Here is a 16,964-nt window from a genome sequence, read left to right as displayed (position 1 = left end):
GGCCCTCAGGAATCCTGTGGATCCAGAAGGAGTACAGGGATCCTAAAACAGGGTTAGGCCCCTTATTTACATATGTAATAGGCCTAATGCCAGTTTCAGGCAAGCGACACAGGAAGCTGCCTATGCCAATATGACATTGCCTGTACTCCTGCCGATGATCGGGTGTGGGATATTGCTCACCAAAAATGTCACCATCTTGGTGATGAAAAGCAGCACAAAATGTTTTGACTAAAATAAACTAATTAATATTCCTCAAAAATTAAATTATTCCAGCACATTACCAAATGTAATCTTTACCAAAGATAACTCTGAGCCTCTGACAAGGATTATGTTGTGAGCATCAAATACAACAGCTGAATCTCATCCTATAGTTCTTTTTAATATTTGTATGACAAAGTTTTAATATGTAGTCTGTTACATTGCAATCATTCTTCGAATAAATGTTGATTTCTCAGAGAAAGTCTTTTTAAATTTTACTTTAATTCCGAACTGTAAGTAAATTTAAATTGATGCAACACCCTGAATCAGTTAAAGGATCTGAATATGGTAGCAATACAGCTTTTTTACATACCTGGTTTCAGTCTTGGTTACATCTGACTATCTAGCTGAGAATAGTTTCCTGAAAGGATTTTTTCCCATTAAAGTCAAAAAGTACATACCACAAACCTGGTTAGAATATTGCCACTCCTACATCATTGATTTTATTTTAAAAATAGGCTCTGAGAAAGACAAAACCTATTTTGAAAAAGTGGAGAAGAAAATAGCCCATTTTGAATAATATTATGAAAAGAGTCAGTCAGATGCAGTAAAAGACTATTAATAGCGTTATTTATCTTACATTGCCGGCTGCGGAGGACGCTAAATAATCCTGACTCAATGCCTACCCTGCTCATTGCCAACAAATTTTGAAAAGGGGACTTGTAACAGGCATTAGGCCCTTGGGACTAATGCCTGTTTTAGGCATCTGCCTGGAACCCATAAAAGAGCTCCACGAATTTAGCAGTGGGACCAACGCCTGCACAGGTTGGGCGCAGACCATCACACTGCTAAATTGGTATGCTTTGTGCCTGTTTTAACCAATCAGACCCAACCCTAAAAATCTGCCCAATCTCTTGCTTGAAATTAAATATAAAAAGCGAGAGAACACGAGAGAGAATGAGTAAAACCTACGTATCAATGCAAAGGAATGAATCACACATTAATAAGATGAATTGACATAAATACCACATTCAAGAAGGAGCACCACTGTTTGCTATTGTACCTGTTACATGAGATTCAAATTCTTAAATGCTAAAATTTATCAACATTGGAAACAAACAAATTTTAAAAACTGGCTCTTGCTTACATGATAAGAATCAGGGCACATTTTTATCTACCTACAAACAAGTTAAAAATACTTCCCAGGTCTCACAATTACTTTAAGCTGAAGGACTCATCCCACCACAAAGGAAATTCTATGGTCCCAAAATTCCTTGGATGGGTGGGGGGGGGGGTGGGTGGTGTTGGGTCTATCTTTGGTGAATTGCCAGCAAAGAGGGGGGGTTGGGGGAGGGGCGGACATCAGATTTTGGGGTGGATCCTGGATCTGTTAGAATTTGCGATAGAGCACAAATTGGGTGGTAATCAATCGAATTGGGTGCATGCACATGTAGTGCCTGCTTCCTACTGTTAGACATAGGAAACTGATGCAATAAGTATGTTGTCCATCATAAATTCAGCCATTTCGGCAAAGTATGGGTGTATAAAATAGATTTGCTTGTCAGGACCTGCTGCGAACAAGGCAGTAGGCTATTAAAGGGGAAATATTTGGGTTAATTTGGAATAATTATTTTTTTTTAAACTGGACACCTGAAACCTTGGCCCTCACTTTGGCAGCACCTTGGAGTAGGTGGGGCCACAAGGGAACTTCTCAGAAGACTATAGAGACTAAAACCTGGGGACGGTGGGGGGTAGAAACATGTATGCACTGTAAATTGGCTGATGTTACAAAGTTACCTGTCGCATTTGGAAAGATCCAAGTATGTAAAAGTTGAGGGCATATGTTAATGACATACATAATTCCCATTTTAGGACCCCTCTGGGAAATTAGTTTGCGATGAGCGAAGCAGATCCTGGGACTTATCATTGGGCTGGCAAACCCCCTCCCCCCCCCCCCCCCGGGTAGAAATTGGTATGCACCGTGCCTATTTTTTGGGCATAAAACAAGCATAACAATGACAAATTTAGCAACGGGAAGGCCTGCACATGATCTGTGCATGTGTTTCGGCCATGGCTAAAAGGGGGCCCTTTTGTTAAGTGTTCCAGGTGGCTGCCTAAACAGGTTGTTAGGCCCATTGCATATGTTAATGAAGTGCCTAATGTCTGTTTTACTACACCTCTGGGAAATTAGATTGCGATGAGCAGAGCAGATCCTGGGACTTAGCTTTGGGCTGCTGGCGAGCCACCGGCAGCTTGTGCAAATAATGTTAATGAAATCTAATTTTGGGCCAGCCTTGGGCCCCCCAGTTGGAGCACGTGCTATCGGTTGATCATTGGTTATGCACCCGAAAATGGGCCATAAACAATTTCTGCCCATTTCCTATGAGAATCCCAATATACTTGGTCACATGGTGAAGGATGAAATGGAAGAAGAACAAGAGGCACTTCATGAAGCTAGGCATGTCTGCCAACCACAGTATCCAGGTACTAGGATTTAGGATATTAGCCATATGCTATGCTCCTTCCGTATTATACACACAGTTGAATAGTGTGTTTTCTTGCCAGCCCAACTAAGTGTAAGATTCCTCCTTTAATATATTTCAGTTAACAGTACCTCCACATCATGCTTGGAAAAGTTTGCAGACCTGTTTTGCAATTGGTTCAAATGCCAATTTAATTTTGAGTCTACACACTGTAAACTACTGCAGGTAGCACTGGGTCTGGGCACTCCCCGCCCCGCCTCGCCCCACCCACCCCCACCCCTCAATGGGTTTTCTGGGCTCGCCTGGTGCAAGTAACCAATTACTGGCAGGACTTATGTCCTTTTGCCTCCCAACAACATTCAAATTACCAGACCCCAGGATTTTTGATGGGGTTAATGTTGGAATCAACTGGTGGCTGGAAATCCCTCCCCACTGGACTTCCAGCAGTGGATCAGGGACCCAAGAATATTTGGGGCCCATATCTTTTTAGTAGGTCAGTAAGATTTTGAAACAACTTCAATAAGTTTGTAATCTCAAGCAGTTCAGTGGTCCATTAGAATGGGATGTATAGTCTACAGCTGCAAAGGAAAATTGAAGTGCAGAATAAATAGGATCTCTCCAATTTTATTGTTTCATAAGTTCACATATCTGTATTTTACTGGATTTTCTCAAAATTCCTGAAGCATCCTTTACAGTCATACTTGTTCATAAATGGAATCCTTTTAATTGTAAGAAAACCTACTTAGTCTAACTTTTGGATTATTTTGTGATATTTGATATTCTGTGACATGGCCCTGTATGTTGTTTTGCTATTGAGAAATAGAATGAGTACTTTTTATACAATACATGTAACCTTCAAATTGCTTAATTTTTTACGCTTTCCACAAGTGACCAGTAGAAGTTTTTTAGTGATACTTCAGCATCACAGGATCAAACATACAATCACCACATGCAACAAGAACATATCAACTGCTCACTATGCATCATTCCACAGCAAGCATACAAATTGGGAGTGAAATTCTTCTTGTAACAAAAAAAATTGGAGAATACCCTTTACTCTCTGTAACTAATGATCCACCGACAAAGGTGCAGGAATGCTGCTTTTGAAATGTGTAAGTTCTGAGAATATGATTTTCTTGTTACTATGGAGAAAAACAGGTGTCTTATTTGCTAAAAGAAATGATTTTCAGTACCCTTAATACTGTATAGTGAAAATAGATGAACATTGGGAATTGGTGGATTAGGAAAAGCAAACACTTATTATTGGCAACATAACTTTTGATTAATGCAGTCAGGGTCACTGAGTGATTTATTTTCTGCCAATCAACAGTTCAACAGTTCCTGACATACATATTCCCCATTTGTAATCAAAATAGCAATGTAAAGATACACATGGCTCAATTCTAATCAGTACTATAACCATAAATACTAATTAGCTACCACAACACAATTTTACAAAGCATGATTAAATTACTGACCTCTACCTTTTAGGTTATGTTAAAGAAAATAATCAGTTGGACTGTAAAAAATATTCCTGAAAACTTCTTGACGAGTATAGTTTCTTAGGATCCACAGATGCAAAGGGCTGTCAGTGCAGCTCTCCACAGCAGGAACATAGCTCCCATTGTCCAGTTTCCTAGTTGATAGGCATAATTGGCTATCTATATGAACAAATATGTGCTTCTGTGTGACAGAAAAGAAATGAAGAGCTAGAACATGCAGAAATATACAATTGGAAAGGCAAAGCACTAAACCATTTACAATGAGAAATGGAAAAACATGAATTTAAATTTAACCTAAGTGTAGAGAGCCAATCTAATAATAAACTATATTTCATCCCTCTTATTTATAATGTGACATATAAATGAAAAACAATGGTCCCTAAGATTCCTCAGGAACGATCCCAGAGGATATGCTGAAATTGCGCCTGTTACTTCCAGCGCTGGGCCTGCTGGATTTCGCTGGGTCAACAGATGACAACTCATTTTCATGGGCCAGGTGACTACAAGAGCCATTTCGGGTGCTCCTCTAGTCTCTGGTGCCTGCCTGCCCATGGTGAGGGGAAGAGGGAGGGTTGCATAGGCTCCCGCCCCCACCCCCCTATGTTCCTACAGGTCCTCAAGCAAAGGGGCTGATCTGTTTACTTAAAAAAAATCTCCAAGGCGGGGGTTGGGGGTGGTGTGGGCAGGAGTACAGGCTGTTTGCCTGGGGGGACGGGGGGGGGAGAAGGGGGAATGTGTCCTTGTGGAGGCCAGTACACCTCCAATCACTCAGAATACAGGTTGCCACACAAATGACTGGTTCCAACTCAGGAGCAGGAGCAGGAGCTCTGGCTGAGGGAGACCCTGCCTATTATTTGCCTTAGTAAAGGTCATACAGAGGCTCTGCCCTTCGAAGGCAGTAGGGAAAATCTTGGAAATGGCAGAAACCTAGTGCAACTCCCACAGAATTTCAAGGCTAACAAAGAAAGAACTTGCATTTTATAGTACTTTCACGATCTCAGGATGCCCCAAAGCGCTTCACAGCCAATGTGTATATTTTCCATATAGCAGCTAAAGATTCTCACTACACACTCCAAAATTCTTTCAGCAAATATTCATCTGATGTTTTTACTACTTAAAGTGAAACCTGTATTACCTAAACTATTTTATTATTAGATAAGGATTGTGGAGAACCTATTAGATTTCATGGGATCACTATTGATAATTTATGTCTCATGCAGTCTATGCATATTATTCTGATATTCCTAATGATAACTCATTTACTGCAGTCCATCTGCACTATCTTGCTGTTCTGAGGCATCAGGCACTTTTCACGTATAGTGAGTCAATCACTGGCAAAAGATTACTGAATGTGTAATGATAGCAAACTTTTTTTTATAGCACACCATTAATTTCCAGAAATACAGCCATTGCCACAATGAACAGAAGTATATTGCATTAAACTATAATCTAAATAAACAAAGTCCATGAATTTCTTCCATAAATAGTAGACAAACAATAACCCAGTTATCTATGTACTGTACTGCACAATACTAGTGTTGGCCATCAACCTGAAACATTGGCCTGGATATTAACCCACCACGATCAGTGGGAGAAGGTCGGGGGGAGGGAGTTAAAAAGTGAAATGAGCGGAAGGCAACTTCAACCTTCCGCACACGTGCCTGCTGCCATTTTTATACCGGCAGATATAAGGGCGACCGAGAGTCCCACCGTGAAGCAGCGAGACATCTCACTAACATATTTCAATTGGGCTCCAACAGTATAACTGGGAGCCCAATTTGAAATTTACTGTTGCTGCACGGATTTCCCGGGGTTCGGAAACTCGGCAGGGAAATAAAGGCGGCAGCTGTCGGTCCCCAAGCTAAGTGGCTGCTTCAGCACTCCTTGAAGGGCAGGAAGAGCAGAAGTGCTTCCCCCAGGCCCCTCAAGGAAGCCTTCGGCCCCACCCCAGCCCCGATCACCAGCCTCCACCCCACCCCCCCTCCCCAGCCCCGATTACCAGCCTCCACCCCACCCCTCCCCCAGCCCCAATCACCAGCCTCCACTCCACCCCTCCCCCAGCCCCGATCACCAGCCTCCACCCCACTCCCCCCCCAGCCCTGATCACCAGCCTCCACCCCACCCCTCCCTCAGCCCCAATCACCAGCCTCCACCCCACCCCCTCCCCAGCCCCGGTCAACATGCCTCCACCCCATCCCCCTCCCCAGCCCCGATCACCAGCCTCCTCCCCAGCCCCGATCACCAGCCTCCACCACACCCCCCTCCCCAGCCCCAATCACCAGCCTCCACCCCACCTCCCCAGCCCCGATCACCAGCCTCCACCCCACCACCCCCCAGCCCCGATCACCAGCCTCCACCCCACCCCCCTCCCCAGCCCCAATCACCAGCCTCCACCCCATCCCCCTCCCCAGCCCCGATCACCAGCCTCCTCCCCAGCCCCGATCACCAGCCTCCACCACACCCCCCTCCCCAGCCCCAATCACCAGCCTCCACCCCACCTCCCCAGCCCCGATCACCAGCCTCCACCCCACGCCCACCAGTCCCGATCACCAGCCTCCACCCCACCCCCCTCCCCAGCCCCAATCACCAGCCTCCACCCCACCCCTCCCCAGCCCCGATCACCAGCCTCCACCTCACCCACCCCCCTCCCCAGCCCCGATCCCACCCCCCCATCCCCAATCACCAGCCTCCACCCCCCTCCCTCCCCAGCCCCAATCGCCAGCCTCCACCCCACCCCCCCAGCCCCAATCACCAGCCTCCCACCCCCCCTCCCCAGCCCCGATTACCAGCCTCCATCCCAGCCCCCAACCCACCCCCCTCCCCAGCCCCAATCACCAGCCTCTACCCCACCCTCCCTCCCCACCCCAATCACCAGCCTCCACCCCACCACCCCCCCAGCCCCGATCACCAGCCTCCTGATCGCAGGCCTCTGCACCCCCTCCCAATTGCCAACCTCCACCCCCTCCCCGATTGCTGGGTACTGCCCCCAAGGGCTCAGGCTGCAGGCAGGAGACAGAGCTACAAGATGTTAATGAGGTCCTGCAAGGTTCTTCGGCCATTTTAGGCCTCACTTGCACCCTCCCCTCCTCCCTGTAAATACCAGGCCCACTAACTCTGTTTCTCTCTCCACTGATGCTGCTTGGCCTGCTGAGTGTTTCCAGCATTTTCTGATTTTATTTCTGATATTGTTTAGGACTGGTCTATTAAACTTGGTAAATAGTCTGTGTTCCAGAGGTCTGATACAAGATAACACACAGATGGATAGATTCTCTTCTCACATAGTAGGATTAAAATTCCTCTGGTCGCTATGTGATAGCTACCTCAGTACAGTATTTATAGAAAAACGGACTTGTTCTAAAGATGTCACTACACATCTTTTAGTACTGATGTATCACAAAGCAACAAGAGGAATTCTTTCCATGGGTTTTAGATATAAATTTTACAGTTGATACTGATAGTGATTCACTACTTGCATATGTAAATAAATACTAAAGTTAACAACCTCAGACACAGTTTTTACAGCAGAACCCAAACTAATTGAACATGAATGAGTGGCTACATTGAGCAATACAGAATTTTCAAAAGTCACATACTCTATAATAAACATTCACACAAATAATTTAATTGTTAAAAAAAATCTAAATAACATTTAAGAAAATGTTTAAATTTGGTCTATCAGCTGGATAGCATGCATTTCTGTTGTATTACAATTTGCATAAAATGACATATTGCAGGAATAATAAGTCACTATTGTACATGTAAAAATAGATGGAGGATTACCTACAAGAGCAATTATTGCAATAGACAGACAGTGCTCACAGATAATGGGAAAATGACAAAATCTAAAATAGTTTTGGCATAAAGCCATGTAATTTCACTTCCAAACTAATCTAATTGATACAGCTAAGTGCCAGCACACATTATGAAGCAGGCCGCAGTATTATGTTACAAGTTGAGTAAAAATTAAAAAAAGCCCACTATATAATAAATATATTTTATTATTCAAAGAGACATGTTTTGATGAGTTGAGTTTGCCAATTTTATAAAGGCTTCATGCTCTTGTGGATAATGTGGTATATTCTAAATAAATATATATTTTAATATTTTCATTTATGGACCTGAATGTATCTCTTAACAACTTTTTTCTGCACTGGCAGTGTGAAAATAGTAAATTAGATTGATCAATGGGGATTTTAATCAAAACTTCTTATTACAGTCACGGTTCGCTATGATTTTCATGGACTATACTTGGATACACTACATTTGCCAGATTATGCTGAATGCTAGTTACCAAACATAAAATATTCATGACTGTATGAATAAATCACACAAAAGCTTATTGGAAATGAGTTTGAATAAAGTCATTATTAGGATACTTGAAAAAATATAAAATGGTGGTGAAGTGTGTGTGTGCTCTAGTGCTTCAGTGCTGTGCAGAGTTAAAGGTACTGTGGAACATTTAAACAGATATTCAGGTAATAGGGGTGATTTCACAACAAACTTACCTCAAAATCATATTCCCACGTGCCTCTGTTCTATTAGTGAAGAAGCATAAAAACTCAATCATTTCAAATGTTATCACTCCTGGTCAGAGATTGTCCTCTCTACAAATCCTAAGCAGACCAGAGCTTAGTACATATGTCGTATTAGTTAAATTATACTTAACCAGAAGCAATTACTTCGGCAGATGTATAATAATTTCAATGACCCGAACCCTCTCTAGGGACTCACTCAATGTAAGGTAATTACCTAGTCATGCAATCAATGTGTTATTCAAGGCGCTGCCCTTAAATTAATTCAGCCATATGCTTTCCTTAATGTTTTGTAGTCAACATTCACTTTAAGGACAGTAGCTGAAATAAGAAGCCTTTAAACTGAGCGTACCCTTCTGCAGATTGAAATCGAGAATATGAGCACAGTTTCACTGTCACAGATTACACTCAAGTGATCATCTGTAACAATTAAAAACATGAACCTAGCTCAAACATGTAATCTTCAAATTTTGAAAACAAAAGATTGTGACTATGAGCATGTTAACCAAAGGATAAATGACAGTGATTGGAAGGTTACCCAAGTACAATGACAGATTGACAGTAGCTGCATTGACCATGTGTTGTAAGATATTTAATCACCGCGTGTTTTTCTGTATATTTGTAAGGGTCAATGAAATATGTTGATAGTTTTGAGCTAAATTTATGACGCAGTTGGTTGGCTACCAGTAATAATTCTGAGATTGTTGCTGTCACATCTCTGTGACTGAAGTCATTGCTGGAGGTGCAGTGCCTATTTGGCAGATGTAGCCTCCATCTTATAGCGTAATGGACTTTTGAAAATCAAATCACTGTGTTGACTCTTGTTCTGAGAAACAGTGAATGGAAATATTTTTCCTATGAATTAAATTCTCATCTGTCATGCTTGAAAAAGTCTTTCCAGCAATCAGTTTCACTATTTGTTGTCTGAGAATTTTATTTTAGAATATATTTACAATGATTGGAGAGCACATATCAACAGTAGGTGTTTGAAAAAGTTAAATCACTTTTGTCCCAACAGTTGCACTTGTGGCTTGGTGAGGACAACATACCAAGGGGGCAAGCCACAAGTCAACACAAAATGCCTGTTGCATAAAGACTCTTTGAGTGTAGATCCTACAAACTATGATCATTAAGTAGTTACTTTTTTTTTTGGTAAGTTAATTTGTATTTTATCACTTTTATATCCCATGCATCATTCTCCCAGATGAGAGGAAGGCTAAATAATGGCCCCGATTTTCCCCCAGCCGTCGGGCGGGGGCTGAAAACCCCGAATTTGGGGGTCCTGACACCATCCCGCCCAAAACCCCGCCCCACGTAAGTTTCAGGTGCGGCGGGTACCCGCCCCGCACTGGGACCCGCCGAAACCAGGCGGGAAGGGATTAGTGCCAATTAACTGCCTGTTAACAGATAGTTAACAGGCAGTTTTTAGCCTAATCCCTATTTTGAGGGGTTTCGTGTGGGTTTCCCCGACGGCTCCAAACCACGCCAGGTTAGAGCAGGCGGGCCGTCGGGTTGAAGGAGTTGGAGGGGTCGCGATGTTGGCGCTCAGGTGAGTGATGGGTGCATGAGTGTAAAGGTAAGTGTGTTTGGTGTGTCTAAAGTGTGTAAAGAACTTTTACTTACCTGTACTTACCTTCACAGCCTTTCTTCCTGTAGCCGTCGGGAGCCCATCACTCAGCCGGAACTGAAAGCTGAACGGCTGCAATCTGTCAAAAGTGACAGCCTTCAGCTTTGAGTGCCGGTAAGAGTTCTAACTGAGTCTGTGCAGAATGACTCATGTCAGAACTCAGACTGTCAGTGTTTGACAGCTTCAAACAGCTGTGGAACACTGATATTTCATCTGTCAAAAACTCTTGACAGATGAAATTGCAGTCTGTGATGTCACCTGTTGCCGGGTGGCCCTTAATTGGCCTGCTGAGCCCGCTGGGCGGGCTCAACAAGGTTAATAAAGGGAAAATCGCGCGGATTGGCCAGACGTCGAAGTAGATGGGTCAAAAACCCAAAAGGGGAAGTCCCGCCTTCTTCCCGACAGGTTCGGGAAAATCTACCCCAATGTCTTCATGGGCCTTTGCCAATGCTGCAGTCCTTCTGGTTGCTAGGTTTACTGCAATGACCCACCATTTGATTTCCCCCTTCTATCCAATTTGAACCAGTTTTCCATTTGATGCCATACTCCCAATGGAATACGCAAGTGATTTCCATTTTTTAATTCAAAGCACCAAATATATTCATCTACCCTTTTAGTTTGAAAAAAAGTTAGAAAAATCTGATTAGTAAAAATTATTCTAGAAAACAATAAAGATATTTAAGAATGAAAATTTACACAAACCATCAGTATAAAAACATATTTGAAATAAAACTCCTAATGTATAAATATTGATGACTATAAGTTGTCACAGCTCGCATTCAGGAGTCCATTTTATTAAATCAGAAGACAAATGGAATAGACATTCTTAACCAGAGAATTTTCAGTTTCCATAGCAACCTCAGTCCTGCAACAGATTTAGAGCTTGTTTCCAGTACCTGAGCACATTTTCAATATTTATTTGGATGAATTGCTTTGTATTCATCAAAGGAAGGAATACGAATGCTGGAGAACAGAACATTTTCCAATTCTGCCAGCCAGTGCTCAAACAAAGCATTCCCAGGCCAGGTATCAGAGAGTTACATGTGGCATAATGTTTCCTTCACTTTACACCAACCACATACTTTAACCGCAGCCTCAGTAGAATATTCCCTCCTGCCACATGTGATATTTTTTATTTCCCACACCAGCCATCCTTTTTGCTTGAGTGAGACGCTCAATTTATTGCTAATTGCTGGTAAATTGTGGACAGTTCAGTGTTGTGTTCTCTTCCCTTTTGGAACCAGGTAGAGAGGAGACTTGGCAGAGATAAAAGAAGTGTTGTACCCATTGAGCCACCAAATCTATTTTATTAATTTTTTTAAAAGATTTATTTATTGTATCGGGGAACCACTTAACTCCCTGCTGAAAATTCCTTCTGACTATCCCTTCCATAAACAAGAATTGCTCAGCTAATACCTCATAGTTCTGCAGTGTGGGAGAATGTTTGAAAACAGAGTTAAGAATCTCAGCGCAGGGGTGTTTTTCAACTGTGGTGCAAATCAGGCGGGCAGTGGGCGGGGCGTCCACTACACTTGCCCAATCGAATCAGCTGCACAATATATATTGATGAGCTACCAGCACGCAACGAATGCTGACAGCTTGCTGATCGGGGGAGGGGGGAGGGCAGGAATTGCAGTGGATTCTCCATGGAGCCACGTTGGAAATGCATGCTTAAAAGGGGGTCGGTAATCTCGGTAGAAAGGGCAATCGGATGGGGGGGGTGGGCACAGGGTACAGAAGGACTGGCAGCAATTCCGAACATACAATTAATATTGATTTAACTCGTATTAACAGCAAAAGCGCTAAACTCTATGCAAGAGGACTGGACAGAATTACATACTTACTTGATGGTATATAATGTAATTCTGCATCAACACCATCACAGCAGTGTATTTACAATACAGATATTATTTTTGTAATTAACAATCACTGACAATACTGCGCATGAATTTTGGAGATGATTTTTGATATATATATATATCATCCAATGAATTAATTGAAATAAAATAATGAACTAACATAAAATTTCAGCATGGAAATGTGAAATTAACTTTTACTTACCAATATTTTAATGGAGATCAGCTCAAAGATCAAAATGGATGTACGTGTATAACTAGCTCCATCTGGTGGTGGAATAGAATACTTTCCCTGTTTGATTTGCAACTGCAATTCATTCCTCATTATGGCTGTAAATAACTTTATTGACAGCAATAGTATGCTTGCCATATAGTCAGCTAATTAGTTTTAACCTTGTAGGCAACACAGAAGCCAAACAATCTTAGAAAAAAAATAGATTCAACCATGTAGTTTGTAAATAGATGGATCAGTAAGCTTTTTGTAACTGCACATTTACAGTATTTAAAATGCATACAGGCATATCTCCTGTGTTGCTGCTCCTGGTGAGTAAGAGGTTCTGCTCTGGCATTGGGTGAGGAGATTTGTAAGGGTTTGCAATGGGAGCACAGGTGCTGTTGGGACAGTTGGAACTCTGGGATAGGGGTTTGGAGTATTTAAGGTGACTGGGGATGAAAACATTGAGGTGTGGGAGCTTTACTGATTATATGTAGACTTGTAAATACCAGTAGATCTTTTATTACATTGCTCACACTAAGTCCTGTCCTCACCTGTTCTTTATGTCTATCTTATTCTGTTGCCACGGTCTCTCTGTACCTCTGTCTCTTTCTTGCCCTACCTAACCCCTCTTGTTTTACTCATCCATCTCTGTGTTCTGTAATGTCACCAATCTCTCTGACCCTAATCTCTTAGTCACCTGATCGTTCTCCCTCAATTTCCCTCTCCCTTTTCTCACTATCTTTCTCTTTGTCATCCCGTTCTCTCCCTATTCAATCTCTCTCTGTCCCCCTGATGATTGTCTCTCTTCATCCCGGTGTGAAATTGAGAGGGAGAGCCAGATGGCAAGAGGACTGGAAAAGTTATACTTACAAAAATTAAAATTTCAAAATATTAAGAATTTGGGAAAAGGAGGCTAAAAGTGAATAAGTATATATTAAAATATTTTAAATTAGACTACATTAGATATACATTAGATACTCATCAATCTCCCAAGGCAATGCACATAGGGAGTCATGGCCATGGTTACTTTTCAGATCAAGCCAGGTTAGAGGGCAAGGAGATTACTAAACCAAGGTGGGGATGGCGAGAGGAGGCAAATAGGAGCAGGGAGAGGGAAGGAGAAGGGAAGTGGGAGAGAGAAGAGGGGAGGGCAGATGGAGAGAAGGATTGGGTATAGAGTGGGTGGACAGGAGAGGAGAGGAGGGGGAAGGAAAGAAGGGATAGGAGAGGGGGAGAGGGCATTGGGCAAAGAAGGAGGGAAGAGTGTGAGGACAGGGGATGGGAATTTGGGATGCAGTGAGGCGGAGAGGAGGGCAGAGAGGAGAGGGAGGGAGGGAGACTGGGGATGGGGTGAGGAGAAAGGAGAGGAGGGGAAGAGTGGTGGGAGAGGGAGACAATTAGAGGGGAGAGGGGCTAGAGGGGAGAGATGGAATGGAGCACAGGGCTTAAGAGGAAGAGGGGAGACAGGTGAGGGGAGAGCGATGGATGGAAAGGAGAAAGAAGGGATGTGGAGGGGGAGAAAGAGATGGAATGGAGAAAAAAGGGAGAAGGAGGGGGAAAAGAGGGTGGGGGCAAGAGGGAGAACAGGCAGAGGAAGAGGGGATGAGAAGGGAATGGGCAAGGAGCATGGGGAGATGGAGGAAGGGAGAGATAAGGTCAACAGTTGCCTTAGTAGGGGGGATGGGGGCCCAGTGGATGATGCAGCCTCTGAGCAGGGGCAGAATGCAAATGTTGCTCAGTGGGGTAGGGGTTGTAGGGTTTCAATTTTTGAACTGAAACTGTAAATCAGTAGTTTAATCTCATACATTTTATCGAAGCCCAGGATAAAGTAGAAGATGGCAAGGAAAATATTGCAGGTCATCACCAAATGATAGGGTGTAGGAATTACATATAGGAGTTGTGGAGAGTTGTAATAAGGGGCATGTGAGTTGGTAGTTTTGGAACATGGTCCTGGAGTTTGGGAGCAGGAGGTGCAAGATTTGGGACCATTGGGGAAGGGAACGCGGGGTGTCTGAGAGAATGGGGGCGGGGGGGGGGGGCGGGAAAGACACACTGCAGCCACAGTGCATCGGTGGTGGAGGGAGTGAATGTTTAAGGTGGTGGATGGGATGCTAATCAAGCGGGCTGCTTTGTCTTGGATGGTGTCGAGCTTCTTGAGTGTTGTTGCAGCTGCACTCATCCAGGCAAGTGGAGAGTATTCCATCACACTCCTTACTACTGCCTTGTAGATGGTAGAAAGGCTCTGGGGAGTCAGGAGGTGAGACACTCGCCACAGAATACCCAGCCTCTGACCTGCTCTTGCAGCCACAGTATTTATGTGGCTGGTCCAGTTAAATTTCTAATCCAACTACATTATGACAATGGCACAGCAAAATTGAATGGGAAATGTTGATAACATTTACCATTGTAAATTGCTATAATGTGAGAGAAAAGCATGACCAAAAATCACACACAACAACAGAATATTAAAGGTTACACAACAACATGGATTCAGATATGGTTAAAGGACTGAAATTAGACAAGGAGTAAATAAATGTTTTTCAGTCTGGCAAAATGTGGGTATTGCTGTGTCTCAGGAATATGTTTTGGGACCTCTTGTTTTACATTACTATAAATGATTTGGCCAGAAACATAAGAGGATTGATATTGATGGTTGTTGATGATTTACAAGAATTATGCCAGAACTCAGAGGTTATAGCTGTCAGGATAGATTGAACAGGCTGGGGCTCTTTTCTCTTTAAAAAAAAAGGAGGCTGAATGGGGACCTAATAGAGATCTTTAAAAATATGGAGGGGTTTGATAGGGTAGATGTAGAGAAGATGTTTTCACTTGTGGGGGAGTCCAAAACTAGGGATGATCAATGCAAGATAGTCACTAACAAATCCAAAAAGGATTTCAGGAGAACCTTCTTTACCCAGAGATTAGAATGGTTAGAATGTGGAACTTGCTAATACAAGGAGTAGTTGAGGTGAATAACAGAGATGCATTTAAGGGGAGGCTAGATAAGTACATGAGGGAGAAAGGAATAGAACGATATGCTGATAGGGTTAGATGAAATAGGGTGGGAGAAGGCTGGTGTGGAGCATAAACACTGGCATAGACCAGATGGGGCAAATGGCCTGTTTCTGTGCTATAAATTCGATGTAATTCTACGATACCAAATTAGGGAACATGGCAAATTGAAGAAGAATGCAGAAGATTGCAGAAGGGCAGTGACAGATTAGTGGAGCTGGCAGATATAATTCAATATGGCAAAAGATGAAGTAATAGATTTAGAGGAAAAAGACCAGAGAAAGGAAATCTAACCTAAATTGATCCTTAAAAAAGTGGAGGGACAGAGAGTAAGAAGTGTAGATACATAGTTCTTTAAAGGTGACAGTGAGAATAGAAAAGGCCATAAAAATGGCAAAACAATTTCTCAATTTTAGGTACAAGGACATTGCATAAAAAAGTAAAGATGTCATGTTGAATTGAATAGGTCACAGTTCAAGTATTACATGAAGTTCTAGGCTTTCCGTCATTGATTGGATATTTAGAATCATGGAAAGGGTAAAATGAAGACTCACGAGAATGAAATGGTATAGTTATGAAGAAAACTGGGGCTTTTTCACAGGAACAGGAGAGGTTAGCAAGTAATCCAATAGAGATTTTCAGGGTAGGAATGTTTTTGAGAGAGTATCTATATATATATATAAATAAAAGGATACTTCTGTCTGTCATTCCGTCTGTCTGTCTGTCTTGAATTAACTCGAAAGTTATAGAGCGTACCTACACGTGCGTTACGTCGAAAGAAAGCTGACGATTCCAGAACCGTCCTAAGCGTATTTACATTTCGTCCGGACAAAGATTGTTTGCGCGTTATGCAAAAAACCTTCAAAATTAAACTCATTATCTGCTAAGTAGCATTGATTGACTGACATCAAGGTCGACCAATCCTGTGCCAGCACGATTGACCAATCCTACAGTTCAGTCGCCTGATGGTTGGCCAATCGCTGCGACTGTGGGCGGGACTAATCGTTTTCATCTCAAGGATCTGGCAGCCATTGCCTCAAGCTAAAAACCCCATTTACTTCCAGCTCAAAATCTGCTAATCCAGCTTCGAAAAAGTTAGTATCTCTTTTAAAAATAACATAAGATTTACCAAAAACGTTTTATAAGTACTTTCACTTTCATCTTTCAAGGTATTAAAAGGTAGAAATGTTGCCCGGCAGCAGATTGAGAGAGGGACACAGAGACAGGGCCCAAAAGCCTGGGACTCAATTTAAAATGTTGCCCGGCAGCAGATTCACAGAGGGACACAGAGAGGCCCCAAAGCCTGGGACTCGATTTAAACCGCCCGGCCCAAAACAGCCCTGGCAAAGCCGGGCTCCCCCAGCTAGTATTGTTATAAAGGAGGTGTAGGCCCAGAATTATCACTAGAAGTGAGGAATTACAAGAAATTTGTTTTCCTACAGTAGACTCTTAAAATATAGAATATCCGATCAATGAAGGAATGCCCTACAACAAGTGGCTGTTGAGGTAGAGACTTTAAACATAATTTAAAACGGAA

At 42.8% G+C, this 16,964-nt stretch overlaps 1 protein-coding gene across 3 annotated transcripts in view; it reads right to left on the bottom strand.

Annotated features, from left to right (window-relative positions):
- Positions 1-16,964, bottom strand: part of galnt13 (polypeptide N-acetylgalactosaminyltransferase 13) — a 685,563-nt gene that overhangs the window by 26,696 nt on the left and 641,903 nt on the right. Inside the window, exon 12 of one of the 3 annotated variants that reach the window (XM_085986312.1) lies at positions 12,404-12,465. The exons of 1 other annotated variant lie outside the window; for it this stretch is intronic. In XM_085986312.1, coding sequence (XP_085842438.1) covers positions 12,433-12,465 — 33 coding nt within the window. In that variant the 3' untranslated portion in view covers positions 12,404-12,432. Of the gene's footprint in view, positions 1-3,702; positions 4,365-12,403; positions 12,466-16,964 lie in introns of those variants that run through there. One more of the 3 variants, XM_085986310.1, reaches the window with a different exon arrangement.

Source organism: Somniosus microcephalus, chromosome 4, assembly GCF_052327205.1.
Source record: "Somniosus microcephalus isolate GS21.2 chromosome 4, FLI_Smic_1.0, whole genome shotgun sequence".
Lineage (NCBI taxonomy): Eukaryota > Metazoa > Chordata > Chondrichthyes > Squaliformes > Somniosidae > Somniosus > Somniosus microcephalus.
The sequence above is the reverse complement of the archived record's forward strand: the minus strand, read 5'-3'. Positions and strand labels throughout refer to the sequence as shown.